Consider the following 20133-nt stretch of genomic DNA (forward strand, 5'->3'; position numbering starts at 1 on the left):
ATAGCTGCCCAAGTGGAAGCAGCACTTCAGTATCTTTCCTGAAGAGGCCTGAATCTTAAGAGACATTTGAAGCTGAAACTCCTCATTGTTTTTGATTTTTAGAAGTTTAGCGCAAACAGTTCTCTGTGTAAACAAGACTTTTTAATTCCAAAATAGATATTGAAGGTTTGTGCCAGGAAATGCTGAGCATAAGATGGAAAGAAAAAGTGGGGAGCGCGCTTTTACGCTTTAACAAAAGAAGAAATTTCCCCCTCTTTCCTGTCCTCTTGCCCACATTCCCCTGTTTTTCCACAGTAATTCAAGCTCCGTGGAATGGTGTAAGAAGCACTTACTGAATATAACTTGTTTTCCAGGTCTGGTGGATGAGCAGCAGAAAGTGCGCACGATCAGTGCTTTGGCGATTGCTGCTTTGGCTGAGGCAGCTACTCCTTATGGTATTGAATCATTTGACTCCGTTCTAAAGCCCTTGTGGAAGGGCATACGTCAGCACAGAGGAAAGGTATCTGTTTCTTCTCATCTCTGTATTTTGAATGTAAACTGCTGTATACGTTTTAATACCCATGACAAATATATTATGTATTAAAATAGGGTCTGGCTGCCTTCTTGAAAGCTATTGGGTACCTTATCCCTCTTATGGACGCTGAGTATGCCAACTACTATACCAGAGAAGTAATGCTAATCCTTATCCGAGAGTTCCAGTCTCCTGATGAAGAAATGAAAAAAATTGTGTTAAAGGTATGTCAAAATCACTTAAACACTGTCAGTGTAATGTTTAAAGTAAACTTGATATTACTTGTGATTTGGATCAATAAAAAAATCTGTCATAATAAGCATTCTTCTAAAAAAAAAAAAAATGGTCTACAGCATTAAAACTTGTATTTTTATTCCCTGCTAGGTAGTAAAGCAGTGTTGTGGTACAGATGGCGTTGAAGCAAACTACATTAAAACAGAGATTCTGCCGCCGTTTTTCAAACACTTTTGGCAGCACAGAATGGCACTGGACAGACGAAATTACAGACAGGTATAGTTTAGTTTGGAAAAGATTTTAAACTGCTTTGAATTAAATTTATAAAATGGTGTATATAGAGAGATGTTTGGTGATGGTGAATTTATTTTTGACTTTTTCAATGCACCTTGAGGTGGCGTTCACTTTGGGCAGAGAGACATCGTGAGATGTGGATAGATGATTAAAAGGCTCAGCATTCTTAAATGGGATACAAAACATTTTGCGTAGTTTACCGGTTTGAATACCAGTCAGTTGGTAGTGCAAAAGTAATTACCATCTGATGGCTTATTTGTGCTATGTAAAATGACTGGTTGGCTTCGGTTTCTAGTTGATAGGTGTCCCCATCACAAAAGTGTTACCGCTATTAGCTCAAATAAACACCCAAGTTGACAGTCTCAGAGAGGACTTAAATGCTCCACTTTCCATCCACTCTAGTATTGGTCCTTCCATTTGAGAGAGATTAACACTGCAATATGTTTTAAATCATTTTCAGTCCATCCTAACAGGAAACAAACTCTGGAAATTCACACTATCACTGTGAATGACACAAACTCCCATTTAAAAAAAAAATGTGTTTAACTATCCGGGCAATACATCCACCTCTCACATTAGTTAAAAAACAGCATGTTTTGTAATTTTTAATTATCCATGCAGGGAAAACTCCCCCACTCCCTAACTTGAAGGCAAAGAACAGCCAAGTGGATTAGTCCATTTGCAATAATTTTTCTCAGGATATAGACAAGAATGTGAGATTCTGGAAATTTTTCTGCTTACCCACAAGCTTGAAAATGGCTTTCTGTAACTTGGTTGTTGCCTGAGAAGGGTTATTCTGTTCTTGAGAATAAATGATATCTGCATGATGCCCTTTCTTTTCTTGTACCAGGCAAAGGATTTCACAGGTCATCTTAGAGGTTTTAGGAAGTCTTTGTAAACTATCGCTCTCTGATTATTTTGCCCAAAGCTATATTTTTATGTTTCAGTTGGTTGATACCACAGTGGAGCTGGCAAACAAAGTCGGAGCAGCAGAAATTATTTCCAGGATTGTGGATGATCTGAAAGATGAGGCTGAACAGTACAGAAAAATGGTTATGGAAACAATTGAAAAAATAATGGGGAACCTGGGTGCAGCAGACATTGACCATAAACTAGAAGAACAACTTATTGATGGTATCCTGTATGCCTTCCAGGAACAGACCACAGAGGTATTGTTAGAAGATGCTCTTAGCAGTTAACTTATTTAATTTAATCTGTTTACACTGTTCTGGAAAAATTAGTACACCAGACCCTCGCTAGAACGCGCATCTATATAGCGCAAATTTGCATATAACGTGGTTGCGGCCATGGCTCCCAAATTTAATTACTTTAATTGCAATTCATTTTAACGCATTCCCCGCGTTAATGCGGTACCGCGCATGGATTCCAAATCCCGCATTCTAGCGAGGGTCCAGTGTATTTACACTTGAAATCCAAACAAGAATTACGTGGGATTTTTTATTGGAACAAAGAGCACTGAAATTTGTAAGGCAGTTCTGGAATATTAAGCATATATTATAAAGGTTGTAGGTACAAAAGGAGTTCAATAGTAAATGGACAGTCGATATAAGAGAGACAAAGTGGGCAATGTAATACCTTTTATTGGAACAACTTGTGTTTGTGAGAGAGGCAAGCTTTTGAGCTTACATAGAGCTGCTCTTCTGTGTAAGCTCGAAAGCTTGTCTGTCTCAGCAAAAGAAGTTGGTCTAATAAAAGATATTAGCTCTCCCACCTTGTGTCTCTAATATCCTTGGACCAATATGGCTACAACAACACTGCATGCAATTAGTGATGTAGTTGATCTTACTTTTCTAACCCGTTGTTGTTGTTGTTCAGGACTCTGTGATGTTGAATGGCTTTGGCACAGTGGTTAATGCTCTTGGCAAACGAGTTAAACCATACTTGCCCCAGATCTGTGGTACAGTTTTATGGCGTTTGAACAACAAATCAGCCAAAGTTAGGCAGCAGGCTGCTGACCTGATCTCACGTACTGCAGTTGTCATGAAGACTTGTCAAGAGGTATTTATTTCTCCCATTCCTCTTTTCCATAGAAAGTCATTTTTAAATTAAAGAAAAGTGAGAGAATTTTTGCTAACATTTACATCTTGTTACTTGGTTCTAGGAAAAACTGATGGGACACTTGGGTGTTGTCCTGTATGAGTATCTGGGTGAGGAATACCCTGAAGTATTAGGCAGTATACTTGGAGCACTTAAAGCCATTGTGAATGTTATAGGTATGTGGGTTTTTTTGTGCCAGAGGCAAGTAAGGAAATGGGTGAGTGGGGCGGGGGTGGGAAGAGTTTAAGAGAATCTGAGACTTAATAAGGTATCATTCTGTTGAACAGGTATGCACAAGATGACGCCACCAATTAAAGACCTGCTGCCAAGACTCACACCTATCTTGAAAAACAGACATGAGAAAGTACAGGAGAATTGTATCGACCTAGTTGGGCGTATTGCTGACAGGTGAGGAGTTGTGGTATACTTCTGAAATGCTGTGACATGTTAATTGCTTACATAACAGGTCACAACATTTACCCACATTTAATGTTTGATAATTTAGTTATCAGGTTTGGGATCTGGATTTTATAAATCTTTGGGGTATTGGAGTTTCTTTAGCTTTATTACAAAGATTGTTCATATTAACAGTTCTTCATGATTAGTAAAATGAAATATGTAGATACAAAGTATGATCGATCAAGTATGCATTTGCAGTCTCGTATACTATTTAAATGATATTATTTGCTACTGTTAGTCTTTCATTGGTTTGCCAGTTTACATAGATTTGATGCAGATCGTAGAATGAAGCTTAATTCTATATGTGGTTTGGGTACTCTTTTATAAAAAAAAAAAATTCACATAGCCATCCAATTAACTGTTTAAAAAGAGAAAAGGTGAGCCTATGTTCCTGTGTTAGTAGCATAGGTGTACATCTTGTAATCTGTTTTTTGCTTAAAAAAGGAATGATTTCACTAAAATACCTGCATTTCCTTTCTTATCCAGGGGTGCAGAATATGTTTCTGCAAGGGAATGGATGAGGATCTGTTTTGAACTGCTGGAGTTGTTAAAAGCTCACAAGAAAGCTATCCGACGAGCCACAGTGAACACTTTTGGTTATATTGCAAAAGCTATTGGGTAAGTATGTTGCCTTGATACTGAACAGCATGTGTAGGCCTTTTCTTAGAATGGTGGTGATTGTGGGTCTTGTTGAAAAAATAACATTGAATTTCTTTTGGTCTTAAAATTTCAGCCAAATTGTTTAAAATATTTTTTTTTATACTTTGTTTTATTCACTTTATAGAAGGTAAACTACAGTCAGTTATGCTTCAGTAACATATGCTGTTTTAATGGACATGGGGCTGGTCTACATTACAGTGTTAAGTACATCGCTCAGGGCTATGTAAAATTTCACGTCCTATGTGATTGATTAAGCCGATTTAAGCCCCAGTCTAGACACCGCTAGGTTGATGGTATAATTTTTCCATTAACCTACCTATCACCTCTCCACCCCCTGACATCGCTGTATTAAGTGTCTACACTACAGTGCTAAAGCAGCACTGCAGCTATGCCACCAGAGAGAATTTTTGCACTATGTAGGGTTTCTAGTGTAGATCTACCCTAGCTTTGTAGGGCAGACATGATTAAAATACATTTTTATGTTGGTTGAAAGATAAAGTTAAGTTGTAGCCATCTTATTCCAGTGCTTGTACTAGAATTGTTATAATTTTATAAGTTTATATGTTTTTCTGATTGAGAAATTAGAGGAAATGGTACAGTCAGGTGTTTCCTGGGTCCTTTCATACAATATTGCTCTTGAGATTGTGGTTCCACAAGTCTCTTCCATTAGTGTTTTCTGTAATAAAGAACTTCAGCAAAGAAATTGTTTTTGCTGTTAATTTGTATTCCCAATTTATAGTCTTGGCACAGACTGTAGATTGAAGCTTAATTCTGTATAAATAGTCTACATATTTTTAGCAAATGGTCAGCCATCCAAATAAGCAATCTATTGAAAACAGATACCTTGTATCTAGCCCTAAGATTGGGACCACATCATACAAGCACTGTACGAATATACACCCTAATCCAGCTAACACTTAGCATGTGTGTAATTTTGTGCAAGAGCATAAATGTTTGCAGGATCAGGGCTATAGTAACAGAAAATTCTTACTCCAAAGAGTGGAGGTAGCTAATTTGAGGCAAGATACAACAACTGAATTCCAAGTGGTGAAGGATGGATGAGGGTCATGAAAAGATCACACGGGTACTTACGTTAGCTATTGCAAAACTCACTGCCTTCTGCTAGTTCCAAATCAGCTGTCTCTCACTGAGATACAATCTATTATTGACTGACTGATTTCTGACATTAAAAGTAACTTAGTACATATTTACAGTTTTTCACTGACAAACTTCTGCATTTTGTCTCTTCCAGACCCCATGATGTGCTGGCTACACTGCTAAATAACCTGAAAGTACAGGAAAGACAGAACAGAGTATGTACTACAGTAGCAATTGCTATTGTAGCTGAAACATGCTCACCTTTCACAGTACTGCCTGCTCTGATGAATGAATACAGAGTTCCAGAACTGAATGTCCAGAATGGTGTATTAAAATCTCTTTCTTTTCTGTTTGAATACATTGGAGAGATGGGAAAAGATTACATTTATGCTGTTACACCATTGCTTGAAGATGCTTTAATGGACAGGTTAGTAATTTATTGCTTAGGATACTTGTAGTCACATTCAGGTTCTCCTTGTTACATTAAACACACTTCCATCCCATGCCTGGTTCCTCAACAGCAGAAGAATGTACATGTAGATAATTGCTTCATCAAAAACGTTAATAGAATAACGTATATTTTAGCTTGATGTAATTCAAGCCAACTTTCTCTGTGTTCCAAACAACTATACATTCCTTTTTTGAAGATTAAAAGTTTGCAAAATGAGATAATTACAGAATGACTGACCCAGGATTTACCATATTAGGACTACTTTTAATCAGTTATTTTTCTAGGCTATTGAGCAGCGTTAAATGATAGTAATTTCTCCTATGAAACTGTTAGATAATTTTTTATTAGCTGATTTGAAGTGTAATTTCTCTGCCCCATGCTGTTTGCAGGGAAGAACAGACGAGTATCATCAGAACTTTTTAACATTCTTTGTGTCAGAAAAGCATTATTATTAGGGCCCTACCAAATTCATGGTCCATTTTGGTCAAGTTCAGGTCATAGAATTTTAAAAATAGTAAATTTCATTATTTCAGATTTAAATAGCTGAAATTTCACATTGTTGTGATTGTAGGAGTCCTGACGCAAAAAGGAGTTGTGTGTGGTGGGGTCACAAGGTTATTGTAGGGGTGTTGCGGTACTGCTACCCTTAATTCTGCACTGCTGCTGGTGGCAGCGCTGTCTTCAGAGCTGGGCTTCCGGCCAGCAGCTGCCACTCTCCAGCTGCCCAGCTCTGAAGGCAGCACCGAAGTGAGTGTGGCAATACCGCAACCCCCCTAAAGTAAACTTGTGACCTCCCTGCAACTCCCTTTTGGGTCAAGACCCCCAATTTTAGAAACACTGGCTGGTCTCCTCCATGCAATCTCTATAGTACAGGGTTAAAAGCACACACAAGGCCAAATTTCATGGGGGGACACCAGATTTCACAGTCCGTGATGTATTTTTCATGGTATTTGGTAGGGCCCTAATTATTATGATTTCCAACAGAAAGTTTTATTTGCAAGTGAACTTGTTAAATAAACAGGTTGTTTTCTTTGCAGAGACCTTGTACACAGACAAACAGCCAGTGCTGTGGTGCAGCATATGTCTCTTGGAGTATACGGATTTGGCTGTGAGGATTCTCTGAATCACTTGTTAAATTATGTGTGGCCCAATGTGTTTGAGACATCTCCTCACGTCATTCAGGCAGTTATGGGTGCACTGGAGGGCCTAAGAGTTGCCATTGGACCGTGTAGAATGCTGCAATATTGTTTACAGGTATGCTTACTTACGTTGGGGTGGCAGGGAAAGTAATTTGTCAAACCTTGATACTCAACAAGGAGGAAACACCTGTAAAGCAGAAATCCCAAAAGTGTGTTAAGGATGATAATTGACATCAGCTTCAGTATTTGCAGTGTAATGTTGTCTTACGCCCCAGAAGTGGGAGAGTAATAGTATTACTTTGTGATTCAAACTATAATTGAAATACTGTATTCAGTTCTGCACACTCTGTTTACATATTTCTGGTGACAATATTTAGGGAGTTTAGAGAAGTGAAATGAAAGTAATCATGGGGCTGCAGAAAACACGTGGGGGATGAAAGGTGAGGTTGATGATGGGAAAAATGAGTTTGACTAACTTGTAAGGGTATAACTATCTGCAGATGCTTGAAGGTAAATACAAAGGACTGAGAGGAACAATGGTGGTGTAAGAGAAAATAATGGATGAAATTAAATTGAATTTAGGTTAAATATCAGGAAACAAGCTGATAGTGATTAGTGTTAGTGCGTAGAATGGTCTGTTCATCTTTCAAGACCATTAAAACTAGATAGCTCAAAGCACTGGAAAACTAGACTGTAAGATAGGAAATATTCTCTCAGCACTGGGTTTGAATATTGTTTATTAGTGAACATTTATATTATGGTAGCATCCAAAGGCCCCATTGCTATACTGTCATAGGCAATAGATGCTTCTTGTCCTGTGAGCTTTGCAGTCTAATAGACAAAACAGACAAAAGGCAGGGGAGTGAGGATATAACACACAGGGAAATGAATACAGTGAGGAACTGACTCTGCTTCTTTAGTGCATGTCTGGTGTTTTGTTTTGCTCTTTAAGATGGTAGGGTGAGGAGTGAGTAGGAATAAGGGAGTAGGAAAAGGAAAGAAAGGGCAGGGGGATATCTGCCGTTTCTGTTTTGTATTCTTAATTTGTATTTTCCTCACTGAAACTACTAAGCAATAGATTAATATTTCCCTAGAGCCTTAAAATTCTACCTGTCCTGAAGGGAAGGGGATGATGATAATAAAAACTTAACTCTTGTGTTCCATGTGTTCATCTCTGTGCTGTACAAAGGAGAAACTGAGTAGCGTTATCCCCACTTAACAACTTGAGGAAACTGAGGCACAGAGAGGTGATGTGACTTCCTCTGGGACACAGCAAGTTAGCACAGCCAGGAATAGAACTTGTCTCCTGCTGACGTCCAGTTCAGTGCTATATATACTGGAGTTTGGGCTCTTCGCCTTTCTAAAGAGAGCAAAACAACCCAGAAACTCATACAGTGGAGAGTACATACATCTGAAGAACAGATGAGACTTAAAGGGTGCAGAACTCTAAAATTTGAATATTTCCTTTCTATACGAAGTAATGACAAATCATTGTTTATCTTCATTAGAAAGTTAAACAAGAATAGCAGTAACAGGAGAGAGTTCAGTGTGTTTTCTCAGCTCAGACTTTTAGTTGGCATTTATTTTAATAGCTAAACTCCATTAAAAATAATTGCTTAAGGGGTTTTTTGGTTTTATTTTTACTATTATGCATAACTCACATACCAAGTGTGTAATGTACATTGCTTGTTAATTTTATATTTTGTTTTATTTTCCTAGGGTTTGTTTCACCCTGCCAGGAAAGTCAGAGATGTGTATTGGAAGATTTATAATTCAATCTATATTGGCTCACAAGATGCCCTGATAGCACATTATCCAAGAATCTACAATGATGAAAAGAACACCTACATTCGTTATGAACTTGACTACATCTTATAATCTTATTGTTCAGTCGTTTGTGTTTAATGCACAGCTGTTCCACACTTAAACTTGCTTCAAATTTGGCGATGTAAAATTTTAAAACGTTGCAGATCAGTATTGAGCTGGTCAGAGGAGGAGCTAGAAATCCATTAGCATGATTTTTAAATAATCTGTCTTTTTTTATGTTAAACAGTTAAAGCCAGTAGTGACCAAGAACACAGTGTGATTACACAATGTACTGGAGGGATTTCATTTTGGATTCATCTTTATGAAGATTTAGATTTCATTCCTTGTGTTTAAAGGGGATGTTTATTTGAGAAATAAACATTTGTGTATAAAATACTAATTTGTGTGTGTGTTTTTGGACAGAGAGGCTTGTGAAACGAATCTCTTTGATAGATTGTTATGCATTTGTTTATGTAAAAAAGGTGGCGTACATTTTAACCCTCATTTTGTTATCCCCTAGTTTTGAATAAATAAGAAAAATGTATAAACTGTAGTTGATGTGTGTATCTTTTATAATGGGATAATGAAAATGTACTGTAGCTGGTTGCCATAGTTTTCACATTCTCTTTGCATGGAAACTATGGCTTTTAGTTACTGCTTGCTGTCAGATTGCTTCAGTCAAAATTTCATGGCTGTGAAGATTAATTGTGTTGTCATTGTAATAAAAAAAAAGCTGTTTCTAGATGGTCTAAGTAAAAATGCGTTGTCAGTTGAATGTGAACGTGAATCTGTTTCATAGCCTTTTAATCTGTGTATCTGCTCAGGATGAAAGTGACCAATGTAGTGCTTAGATCTGATTTAGGCCAATTGGATATTTGTCAGAAAAACAGTGCTTGTAGTACCTGACTTTGAGGCAGCTGCTGGGAGTGCTGAACAAATGGACAGGAATTATTGGAATCACTTTGTCCTTCCCAGCTGTCAGTTATAGGGGAGGGTAGAAGAAACAACTTCCCTTCTTCCTGCTCACCTCCAATTATACATAATCCAGCAATAAAAAATAAGTGGAGAAAGGACATATTGTAAAATGGAGACATGGAAAACCACACAAAACATGGGATGATGTCCTGACATTGCCATGTAAGGTTACTGTTGTGATGATGTCATTGCATGTTAATGAAATACTTGAATGAAAACAGGAGTGGTGAGATATCAATGGCATTATTTTGTGAGTGATTGATAAGGTTGCATTCTCCCTTCATATTTGAATTCTAATGTTCTAGCTAATTTCTTTCTGCTATTTGTATCAATGCACAACATACTTTTTCCTATTTAGCATATAAGCAACTATTGTTTATCCTAACTTTCAAGGCCACTTAATATGTCATCTGAATTGTCATTTTGTTTTTTAAACTACTTGTGTGTGAGAAATTTGCAACCCTATTTCTGAGGCAGATCATTACTTGTTACTTTTTCTGACAATATTGATTTTTGTTGGGAACTTAAAATATGACCATAATAATTCTACTTGCACTAAACAGTCTGTCGCTATGGAATTTATTGCATGACAACAGCTGAGATGGTGGCTTTATAGTTCAGGAGCTCTTTTCCTCACAGAACAACAAGCAGCATTTTTATATAGTATCATTTGAACTTGTTTCTAGATTTTCTTGTTCAGCAATGCTTTCTTTGCATCTCTATAGGGCCTCTCACTTTGATTTCAAAGCATTATACAAATACGATAATGCAATTAGTCTTTCAAGAGCCCTGTAAAGTCGGTCAGTGTAAGTCTCCCTTTGACTGGGGAGGGAGAAGGTGGAACCTAACTGCAGTGAGGTTAAGAAATTTGCCCAACATGTCTCTGGCAGAACAGAATAGAAAGCAGGACTCCTGACTCCCAGTCCTGTGTGTTAACTAAACCATGTTTTCTAAGCTATTAATATGACAAGTAAACACATGAGATTATTCAGTGGGAAATAGAAGCTAGCAGTCAACTATTAATTTAAATGCTCTTTGAGGGGGAAAAACTCCTTCATATAATCTGTCACCACCCCCAAACACCTCCCCCCAAAAAGGGGGCGGGAAAGGAGAGAGAGATCCTACTTGATACAGTAAAAGTATAAAAATTGCGCGGTGCTATTTTATCTTTCTGCTTTATCTCCAGCAGCAGTTGACAAAAATATATATATTTTAACAATAAAATTGAAAGGAAATTTTTCATGCCAAATACAGGTAAAACAAGTTTGCTTGTTACTCCTCAATAGTCCACTTGCACTACCTTGATTTCTCCCAACTCTCTCACCACAATATTGCCTTATCCGATAAAGTCCAACTCTTATTTGGTTTGGCATTTTTGGAAGTCAAAAACTGCACTTTGGGAATGTTATTACATGCTTTGATAGTTGCAGCCACATTTGTGTAGTAAAAGCACTTCATGGGTCCATTGTATCTAGGACAACTTGATGACTCTTCCATCACTGTCTTGTTGGATAAGGGCAGAGAGTTATCATGGAATCATTGGACGGGAAGGGACCTCAAGAGGTCATGGAGTCCAGTCCCCTGCACTCATGGCAAGACTATATTATCTACAGCAGTGGTCTCTAAAGTGGGGTGCGCAAGAGGATCCTTGGGGGTCACGGCAGGAGGAGCGCTTTTTTTTTTCTTCGGCGCGGCAAGGGGTGCGTGCTCAAAAATTTTTTACTGATGGGGTGCGCGATCAAAAAAGTTTGGAGACCACTGATCTAGACCATCTGTGACAGGTGTTGGTCTAACCTGCTCTTAACTTCCAGTGATGGAGATTCCACCACCTCCCTAGGAAATGTATTACAGTACTTAACTACCTTGACAGAAAGTTTTTCCTAATGTCTAACCTAAACCACCCTTGCTGCAATTTAAGCCCATTGCTTCTTGTCCTATCCTCAGAGATTGAGAACAATTTTTCTCCCTCCTTATAACAACCTTTTATGTACTTGAAAACTTATCAGGTTCCCTCTGTCTTCTCCAGACTAAACGAACCTAATTTTTTCAATCTTCCCTCATAGGTCATGTTTCTTCTTCGAGTGCTTGCTCATATCCATTCCATTAGGTGTGCGCGCGCCGCGTGCACGATCGTCGGAAGATTTTTACCCTAGCAACACCGGCGGGTCGGCTGTGGAGCCCCCTAGAGTGGCGCCTTCATGGCGCTGAATATATACCCCAGCCGACCCGGCGCCCCCTCAGTTCCTTCTTACCGCCCCTGACGGTCGTTGGAACTGTGGAGCGCGGCATAGCTGTCCTCCACTCTCCCTAGCTTACTTAGTCATTCAAAGTTATAGTTATAGTTGTAGTTCTAGTGTTTATAGTTAAATAGTTTTAAAGTTGTTATAGTTGTTATTGTAGTTCAGGGGGTTAAGGGGGTCGTCTCCCCCTTTCTCCCCCGGCCGCGGGCCCGGGCTCATGCCCAACGCTCCCGGCTTCAAGCAGTGCGCCTCCTGCGCTAAGCCTATGCGAACGAGCGACCCGCACGACTCCTGTTTGAAGTGCCTGGGAGAGTCCCACCAAACAGACAAATGCAAGATCTGTAAGGCCTTCAAACCAAGAACCAAGAAGGAGCGGGACTTTCGGCTCAGGCAACTCCTAATGGAGGCGGCACTTAGCCCGGACACTCCTTCCACGGGCCAGACTCCGACGCCTAGCACTTCGGTGCGCAGTGCCCCGGCGGCACCGGCTATGACGACCACGCGAGTGGCGTCAGACAAGCCTCCCCGGCACCGGACCTCGTCGGCACCGCAAACACAGCAAGTGCCGCGGCGCCGGTCATTATCCCCAGGGCATAAAAAAGCCCATAAGACGGGGACGTCCGTGCCGAAGACGCCGGCTCCCCCAGTGCCGGGGGTAGAGCCGCGTCCGCCGGTGGAGCAACGGAAACAGGCGCCTCCAGCACCGTCGTCTCCGGCGCCGAGGCCGTCGAGTCCGGTACAAATAGCGTCTCCACCGAGGCCGGCGGTGATACAGTGTCTCCCGTCGACTCCAGAGACCTTCGCGGCGGCGAGAGACTTGATAGCTCTCACGGAGCCGGCACCGCCTCAACCACCGGCACCGACTGTACCGTTGACTCGCCCGGTACAGTCAAGAGGGAAACCTGCCTTGATGCGCCCTCCATCACAAGGGCTGGAACCTCGGCGCCGATCCAGGTCCCGAAGCAGGTCCCCACGCCGCTCGCAGTCCCGGCACCGAATATCGTCTCGGCACCGGTCGTACTCGCGGTCAAGATCTTCTTCGCGGCACCGCTCTAAGTCTCGGCACCGATATGATCGTCGGCACCGGTCAACGTCGAGACGTAGTTCTCGGCACCGCCACGCTCGACGCTCGACGCCGAGGGGCCGATCCCGGCACCGGGCATACTCTAGGTCCTCGTCGAGGTCCAGATCTGACTCCCGGCACCGACGAGGTCATCGGCACCGATCGCCGGCACCGCACAGAGATAGATCATCTCCGGACCGGCACCGTGCGGCACCGCAGACCACGGGGATCGTTTCATCTTTCGCGGCACCGCCATGGCCGTCAAGATCGGCGTCTCGCTCCTCGGAGGACCTGTCGAGATCGGCATACCCCCCTCAGGGGCAGGCCGAGGAACGAGACTTGGGCCATTGGCAGGAGAGGGCAGAGGACCACTCTCATGGACCATCTCACTGGTCGTTTTGGACCCCGTGGGCGTATCACCAGGAGCAAGGGGCTTCATTACCATCGACGGGTCACTCGGTCAGAAGGGCCCCAGAATCCACCATCTCTCGGCCTCCGCCTGGAGGCGTGGAGGCTTCTGTGTCCACACCACCCGACACCGTGGACCCAAGTGCAGGTGACGCTCCGACCCAAGACCAGGGGGACCGGGACCCCCCCTTGGATCCACTACCACCGGAGGCGTCCTCCTCCTCCTCTCCGGATGAGGCAGTGGCGGGCACTTCATGCACGGGTCCCCCTCCGATAGATCTTCGGGCTCACCAGGATCTCCTGCGCAGGATGGCCCGTAATATGGACCTGCAGACGGAGGAGATAGTGGAGGTGCACGACCCGATCGTGAATATCCTTGGATCGGATGCCCCATCGAGGGTGGCGTTACCCTTGATCCGCACGATCCAAACGAACGCGGATACGATATTGCAGACTCCTGCCTCCATTCCACCCACAGCGAGAGGGGTGGAAAGGAAATACTTTGTCCCATCTAAGGACTATGGGTACTTGTACACACACCCCCAACCGTGTTCACTGGTGGTGGAATCAGTGAATGCACGAGAGCGCCACGGCCAGCAGGCTGCAGCGCCAAAATCAAAAGAGGCTAAGCGGCTTGATCTGTTTGGCCGTAAGGTTTACTCAGCCGGAGGGCTACAACTTAGAGCGGCGAATCAACAGGCGCTACTGAGCCGCTACAATTTCAACTCCTGGAACTCTATGGGGAAGTTTAAGGAGTTGATTCCCCAAGAGTCCAGGGAAGAGTTTGGAGCCATGGTTGAGGAGGGTAAGAAGGTGGCTCGGACCTCCTTACAGGCCTCCCTGGACATAGCGGACTCGGCCGCAAGGACCCTGGCCGCAGGTATCGCTATGCGCAGGACCTCCTGGCTCCAAGTTTCGGGTTTGCCCCCTGAATTACAGCAGACCCTACAGGATTTGCCCTTTGAAGGACAGGGGCTGTTCTCGGAGAAGACGGACTCTCGATTGCAGAGCCTCAAAGACTCCAGGACAATCATGCGCTCCTTGGGGATGCATGTTGCGGGTCCCCAGCGCAGACCATTTAGGCCGCAGCCTCAACGTTTTTACCCCCCTCCACCTCGTCAGAGACAGGACCCTGCCAGAAGGCGAGGGCGAGGTGGTAGGAGAAGATGGGCTGGCCCTCAACCCGGTCAGAACCAAGGGCCACCAAGACCACCTTCAGGTCCTAGACAGAACTTTTGAAGGTGCGGTCGAGGACGGCGCCCCAGTCATCCCCCAGGATCCAGCTCCCTCCTTTCGGGATCGCCTCTCCCACTTCCACCGTGCTTGGTCCCTTATAACTTCGGACCGTTGGGTCCTCCGCACGGTGGAGAGGGGATACGCTATCCAGTTTTCTTCTATCCCCCCCTCCCACCCCCTTTCCCCGTCCCTCTTCAGGGACCCTTCTCACGAGCAACTTCTTATACAGGAGGTTTCTACGCTCCTGGCCATGGGGGCCATAGAGGAGGTTCCGATAGACTTAAGGGGCAGGGGATTTTATTCCCGTTACTTCCTGATCCCCAAGTCCAAAGGAGGTCTGCGGCCCATCTTGGACTTGCACGGACTCAACAAATTCGTAGTAAAGTTGAAGTTCCGCATGGTCTCTTTGGGGGCCATTATCCCTTCCCTCGATCCTGGAGACTGGTTCGCCGCCCTCGACATGAAAGACGCATACTTTCACATCTCAATTTACCCACCTCACAGACGCTTCCTGCGATTCGTGGTAAACACGGTGCACTACCAATTTACAGTCCTTCCCTTCGGCCTATCCTCGGCCCCAAGGGTGTTCACGAAATGTATGGCTGTCGTGGCAGCGTACCTTCGTCGGCAAGGGATACAGGTGTTCCCGTACCTAGACGACTGGCTGGTGCGCGGTCGCACCAAGGAGCAAGTTCAAGCTCACGTCCACAGAATAGTGCACACATTCAACAAGTTGGGCATCCTACTCAACAAGGACAAATCCACTCTAGAACCTACCCAGAGAATAGAATTCATCGGCGCAGTTCTAGACTCCAGACGTGCACAAGCCATCCTGCCAGACAACCGATTTGGCACCATCACGAACCTCATTCAAGGGCTCAAGGCCTTCCCAACTACCACGGTGAGGTCGTGCCTTACCCTGCTGGGTCACATGGCTTCCTGCACGTACGTAACCAGGCATGCCAGACTTTGACTTCGCCCGCTTCAAACCTGGGTGTCATCAATATACCGTCCACATCGGGACAGCCTGAACATGGTGGTCACGGTCCCGAACTCGGTCCTGGCCTCCCTCACCTGGTGGCTAGATCACACTGTAGTCTGCGAGGGGATGCCATTTCACGCCCCACAACCCTCCCTGCACCTGGTCACAGACGCGTCATCTCTGGGGTGGGGCGCCCATCTCAACGAACACCATACCCAGGGCCTGTGGACTGCATCCCAGTTAGCCCTACACATCAATGTTCGGGAACTGATGGCGGTACGCCTGGCGTGCCAGGCATTCCTCAATCTCCTACGTGGCCGCTGTGTGTTAGTTCTCATCGACAACACCACGGCCATGTTCTACATCAACAAGCAAGGAGGAGCACGTTCGTCAATTCTATGCCAAGAGGCCATTCGCCTGTGGGACTTCTGCATCGCCCACTCAATCCATCTCACGGCATCGTTCCTCCCTGGAGTCCAGAACACTCTAGCGGACCGACTCAGCAGGTCCTTCCAAACGCACGAGTGGTCTATCCGTCCGGACATTATACATTCCATCTTCCAGAGGTGGGGGTTTCCCCAGATAGACCTGTTTGCATCTCGAGACAACAGGAAGTGCCACGTGTTCTGCTCCCTACAAGGTCGAGCTCCGGGCTCCCTCTCGGACGCCTTTCTGCTTCCCTGGAAAGACCACCTGTTTTATGCCTTCCCTCCGTTTCCTCTGGTCCACAAGGTACTGCTCAAACTGCGCAGAGACCAGGCACAGGTAATTCTGATCGCTCCTGCGTGGCCAAGACAACATTGGTACACCACACTGTTGGAGCTCTCGGTTCAGACACCGATCCCGCTTCCGTTGGATCCGGATCTCATCTCTCAGGACCACGGCCGGTTGCGTCACCCCGACCTCCAATCACTCCACCTCACGGCGTGGCTGCTCCATGGTTCACCCAGGCAGAGCAGCAATGCTCGCACTCTGTACAACAGATTCTACTGAGCAGTAGGAAGCCCTCAACACGGACCACGTACCTGGCCAAATGGAAGCGGTTCTCCTGTTGGTGCGAACAACGAGCCACATCCCCGTTGCAGGCACCCATTCCCCTCATTTTGGAATATCTCCTCTCCCTAAAACAACAGGGGTTGGCGATATCTTCAATTAGAGTTCACCTGGCCGCTATATCGGCCTTTCACCCAGGGGAACTCGCGTCCTCGGTATTCTCTAACCCGATGGTCGTTAGATTCCTCAAGGGCTTAGACCGGACGTACCCACAACAGCGTCATCCCGTCCTGACGTGGGACCTCAATCTGGTTCTCTCCAAACTCACAGGTCCTCCATTCGAACCACTAGCCACCTGTTCACTTTTGTACCTATCCTGGAAGACAGCCTTCCTCGTAGCCATCACCTCAGCAAGGCGCGTTTCTGAACTCAGGGCGCTTACATCCGAGCCCCCTTATACAGTTTTCCATAAGGATAAAGTGCAGCTTCGTCCACATCCTGCCTTTCTCCCTAAGGTGGTTTCTCCATTTCATATCAACCAGGACATCTTTCTCCCGGTCTTTTATCCCAAACCACATGCCACTCGCCAGGACCAACGTTTGCATTCCCTGGACGTACGAAGGGCCCTGGCCTTCTATATTGACCGCACAAAGCACTTTAGAAAGACGACGCAACTCTTCGTTGCAGTGGCCGACCGAATGAAAGGCTCACCGGTCTCCTCACAACGCCTATCCTCCTGGATTACGTCTTGCATCCGGACTTGCTATGACCTGGCAGGTGTCTCAGCACCGCACCTCACCGCTCACTCCACGAGGGCCCAAGCCTCCTCGACTGCTTTCCTGGCACAAGTTCCGATCCAGGACATTTGTAGAGCGGCGGTTTGGTCATCAGTCCACACGTTTACAGCTCACTATGCACTAGTGCAACAGTCCAGGGACGATGCTGCATTCGGATCAGCGGTTTTGCACACAGCAATGTCTCACTCCGACCCCACCACCTAAGTTGGGCTTGGGAGTCACCTAATGGAATGGATATGAGCAAGCACTCGAAGAAGAAAAGACGGTTACTCACCGTTGTAACTGTTGTTCTTCGAGATGTGTTGCTCATATCCATTCCAAACCCGCCCCCCGTCCCCACTGTCGGAGTAGCCGGCAAGAAGGAACTGAGGGGGCGCCGGGTTGGCTGGGGTATATATTCAGCGCCATGAAGGCGCCACTCTAGGGGGCTCCACAGCCGACCCGCCGGTGTTGCTAGGGTAAAAATCTTCCGACGATCGTGCACGCGGCGCGCGCACACCTAATGGAATGGATATGAGCAACACATCTCGAAGAACAACAGTTACAACGGTGAGTAACCGTCTTTTTCTAGATCTTTAATCATTTTTGTTGCTCTTTTCTGGACTTTCTCCAGTTTGTCCACATTTTTCCTGAAACAGGCGCCCAGAACTGGACAGAATACTCCAGTTGAAGCCTAATCAGCGCTGAGTAGAGCGGAAGAATTCTTGTGTGTTGCTTATAACACTCCTACTAATACATCCCAGAAGGATGTTTGCTTATAATTTTTTAATATATATTTTTTTTTGCAAGAGTGTTACACTGTTAACTCATATTTAGCTTGTAATCCACTATGTCCTCCAGATCCCTTTTCCGCAGTACTCCTTCCTAAGCAGTCACTTCCCATTTTGTATTTATGCAACTGATTGTTCCTAAGTGGAGTACTTTGCATTTGTCATTAAATTTCATGCCATTTCTCCAGTTTGTCCAGATAATTTTAAATTTTAATTAGGGCTGTTGATTAATCGCATTTAACTCATGCGATTAACTAAATAAAAATTAATCGTGATTTAATCACAGTTTTAATCACACTGTTAAACAATAGAATATCAATAGAAATTTATTAAATATTTTTGGATGTTTTTCTACATTTTCAAATATATTGATTTCAATATATTGATTTCAATTACAACACAGAATACAAAGTGTTGTATTATATTTTTATTAAAAATATTTGCACTGTAAAAATGATGAACAAAAGAAATAGTATTTTTCAATTCACCTTATACAAGTATTGTAGTGCCATCTCTCTATCATGAAAGTGCAACTTACATGGTTTTTTTGTTACATAACTGCACTCAAAAACAAAACAATGTAAAACTTTAGACCCTACATGTCCACTCAGTCCTACTTCTACCAATCATTAAGACAAGCAAGTTTGTTTACATTTACGGGAGATAATGCTGCCGGCTTATTTATAATGAAATTGAGAACAGGTATTCACGTGGCACTTTGTAGCCTGCATTGCAAGGTATTTACGTGCCAGATATGCTAAACATTCATATGCCCTTTCATGCTTCGGCCACCATTCCAGAGGACATGCTGATGATGCTCATTAAAAAAAAAAAGTTAATTAAATTTTGACTGCACTCCTTGGGGGAGAATTGTATGTCTCCTACTCTGTTTTACCTGCATTCTGCCATGTATTTCATGTTATAGCAGTCTCAGATGATGACCCACCACATGTTCGTTTTAAGAACACTCTCACTGCAGACTTGACAAAATGCAAAGAAGGTACCAATGTGAGATTTCTAAAGATAGCTACAGCACTCAACCCAAGGTTTAAGAATCTGAAGTGCCTTCTAAAATCTGAGGGACGAGGTGTGGAGCATGCTTTCAGAAATCTTAAAAGAGCAACACACTGATGCAGAAACTACAGAACCTGAACTACCGGAAGAAAAAAATCAACCCTCCGCTGGTGGCATCTGACTCAGCTGATGAAAGTGAACATGGGTTGGTCTGTACTGCTTGGATTGTTATTGAGCAGAACCCATCATCAGCATGGATGCATGTCCTCTGGAATGATGGTTGAAGCATGACGGGACAGATGAATCTTTAGCACATCTGGCACGTAAATATCTTGCAATGCTGGCTACAACAGTGCCATGCGAACGCCTGTTTTCACTTTCAGATGAACAAGAAGTGGGCAGCATTATCTCCTGCAAATTGTAACCAACCTTGTTTGTCTGAGTGATTGGCTGACCAGTCAGTGGACTTGTAGGCTCTAAAGTTTTATATTGTTTTATTTTTGAATGCAAGTTTTTTACATATTCTACATTTGTAAGTTAAACTTTCATGATAAAGAGATTGCATTACAGTACTTGTATTAGGTGAATTGAAAAATACTATTACTTTTGTTTTTTACAGTGCAAATACTTGTAATCAAAAATAAATATAAAGTGCGCACTGTTGACTTTGTATTGTGTGTTGTAATTGAAATCAATATATTTTAAAATGTAGAAATCACCCACAAATATTTAAATAAATGGTATTCTATTACAAGTTTAACAGTGCAACTAATCACAATTATTTTCTTAATCGCTTGCCAGCCCTAATTTTAATCCTATCCTCCAAAGCACTTGCAACCCCTCCCAGTTTTGTATCATCTGCAAACTTTATAATTGTCCTCTCTATGCCATTATCTAAATCATTGATGAAGATATTGAACAGAACCAGACCCAGAACTGATCCCT

General features: G+C 43.7%; 1 protein-coding gene across 3 annotated transcripts in view; it reads left to right on the plus strand.

Annotated features, from left to right (window-relative positions):
- The window catches only part of SF3B1 (splicing factor 3b subunit 1), a 41570-nt gene extending 32307 nt beyond the window's left edge, over positions 1-9263 (plus strand). For all 3 annotated transcript variants that reach the window (XM_054043787.1, XM_054043789.1, XM_054043788.1), the window contains 11 exons: positions 354-499; positions 589-735; positions 896-1021; positions 1987-2208; positions 2876-3058; positions 3162-3273; positions 3385-3505; positions 4043-4174; positions 5469-5741; positions 6803-7019; positions 8624-9263. In XM_054043787.1, coding sequence (XP_053899762.1) covers positions 354-499; positions 589-735; positions 896-1021; positions 1987-2208; positions 2876-3058; positions 3162-3273; positions 3385-3505; positions 4043-4174; positions 5469-5741; positions 6803-7019; positions 8624-8782 — 1838 coding nt within the window. In that variant the 3' untranslated portion in view covers positions 8783-9263. The remainder of the gene's footprint in view (positions 1-353; positions 500-588; positions 736-895; positions 1022-1986; positions 2209-2875; positions 3059-3161; positions 3274-3384; positions 3506-4042; positions 4175-5468; positions 5742-6802; positions 7020-8623) is intronic.
- Positions 9264-20133: the final 10870 nt, after the last annotated feature.

This window comes from Malaclemys terrapin, chromosome 11, assembly GCF_027887155.1.
Source record: "Malaclemys terrapin pileata isolate rMalTer1 chromosome 11, rMalTer1.hap1, whole genome shotgun sequence".
NCBI classification, from domain to species: domain Eukaryota; kingdom Metazoa; phylum Chordata; order Testudines; family Emydidae; genus Malaclemys; species Malaclemys terrapin.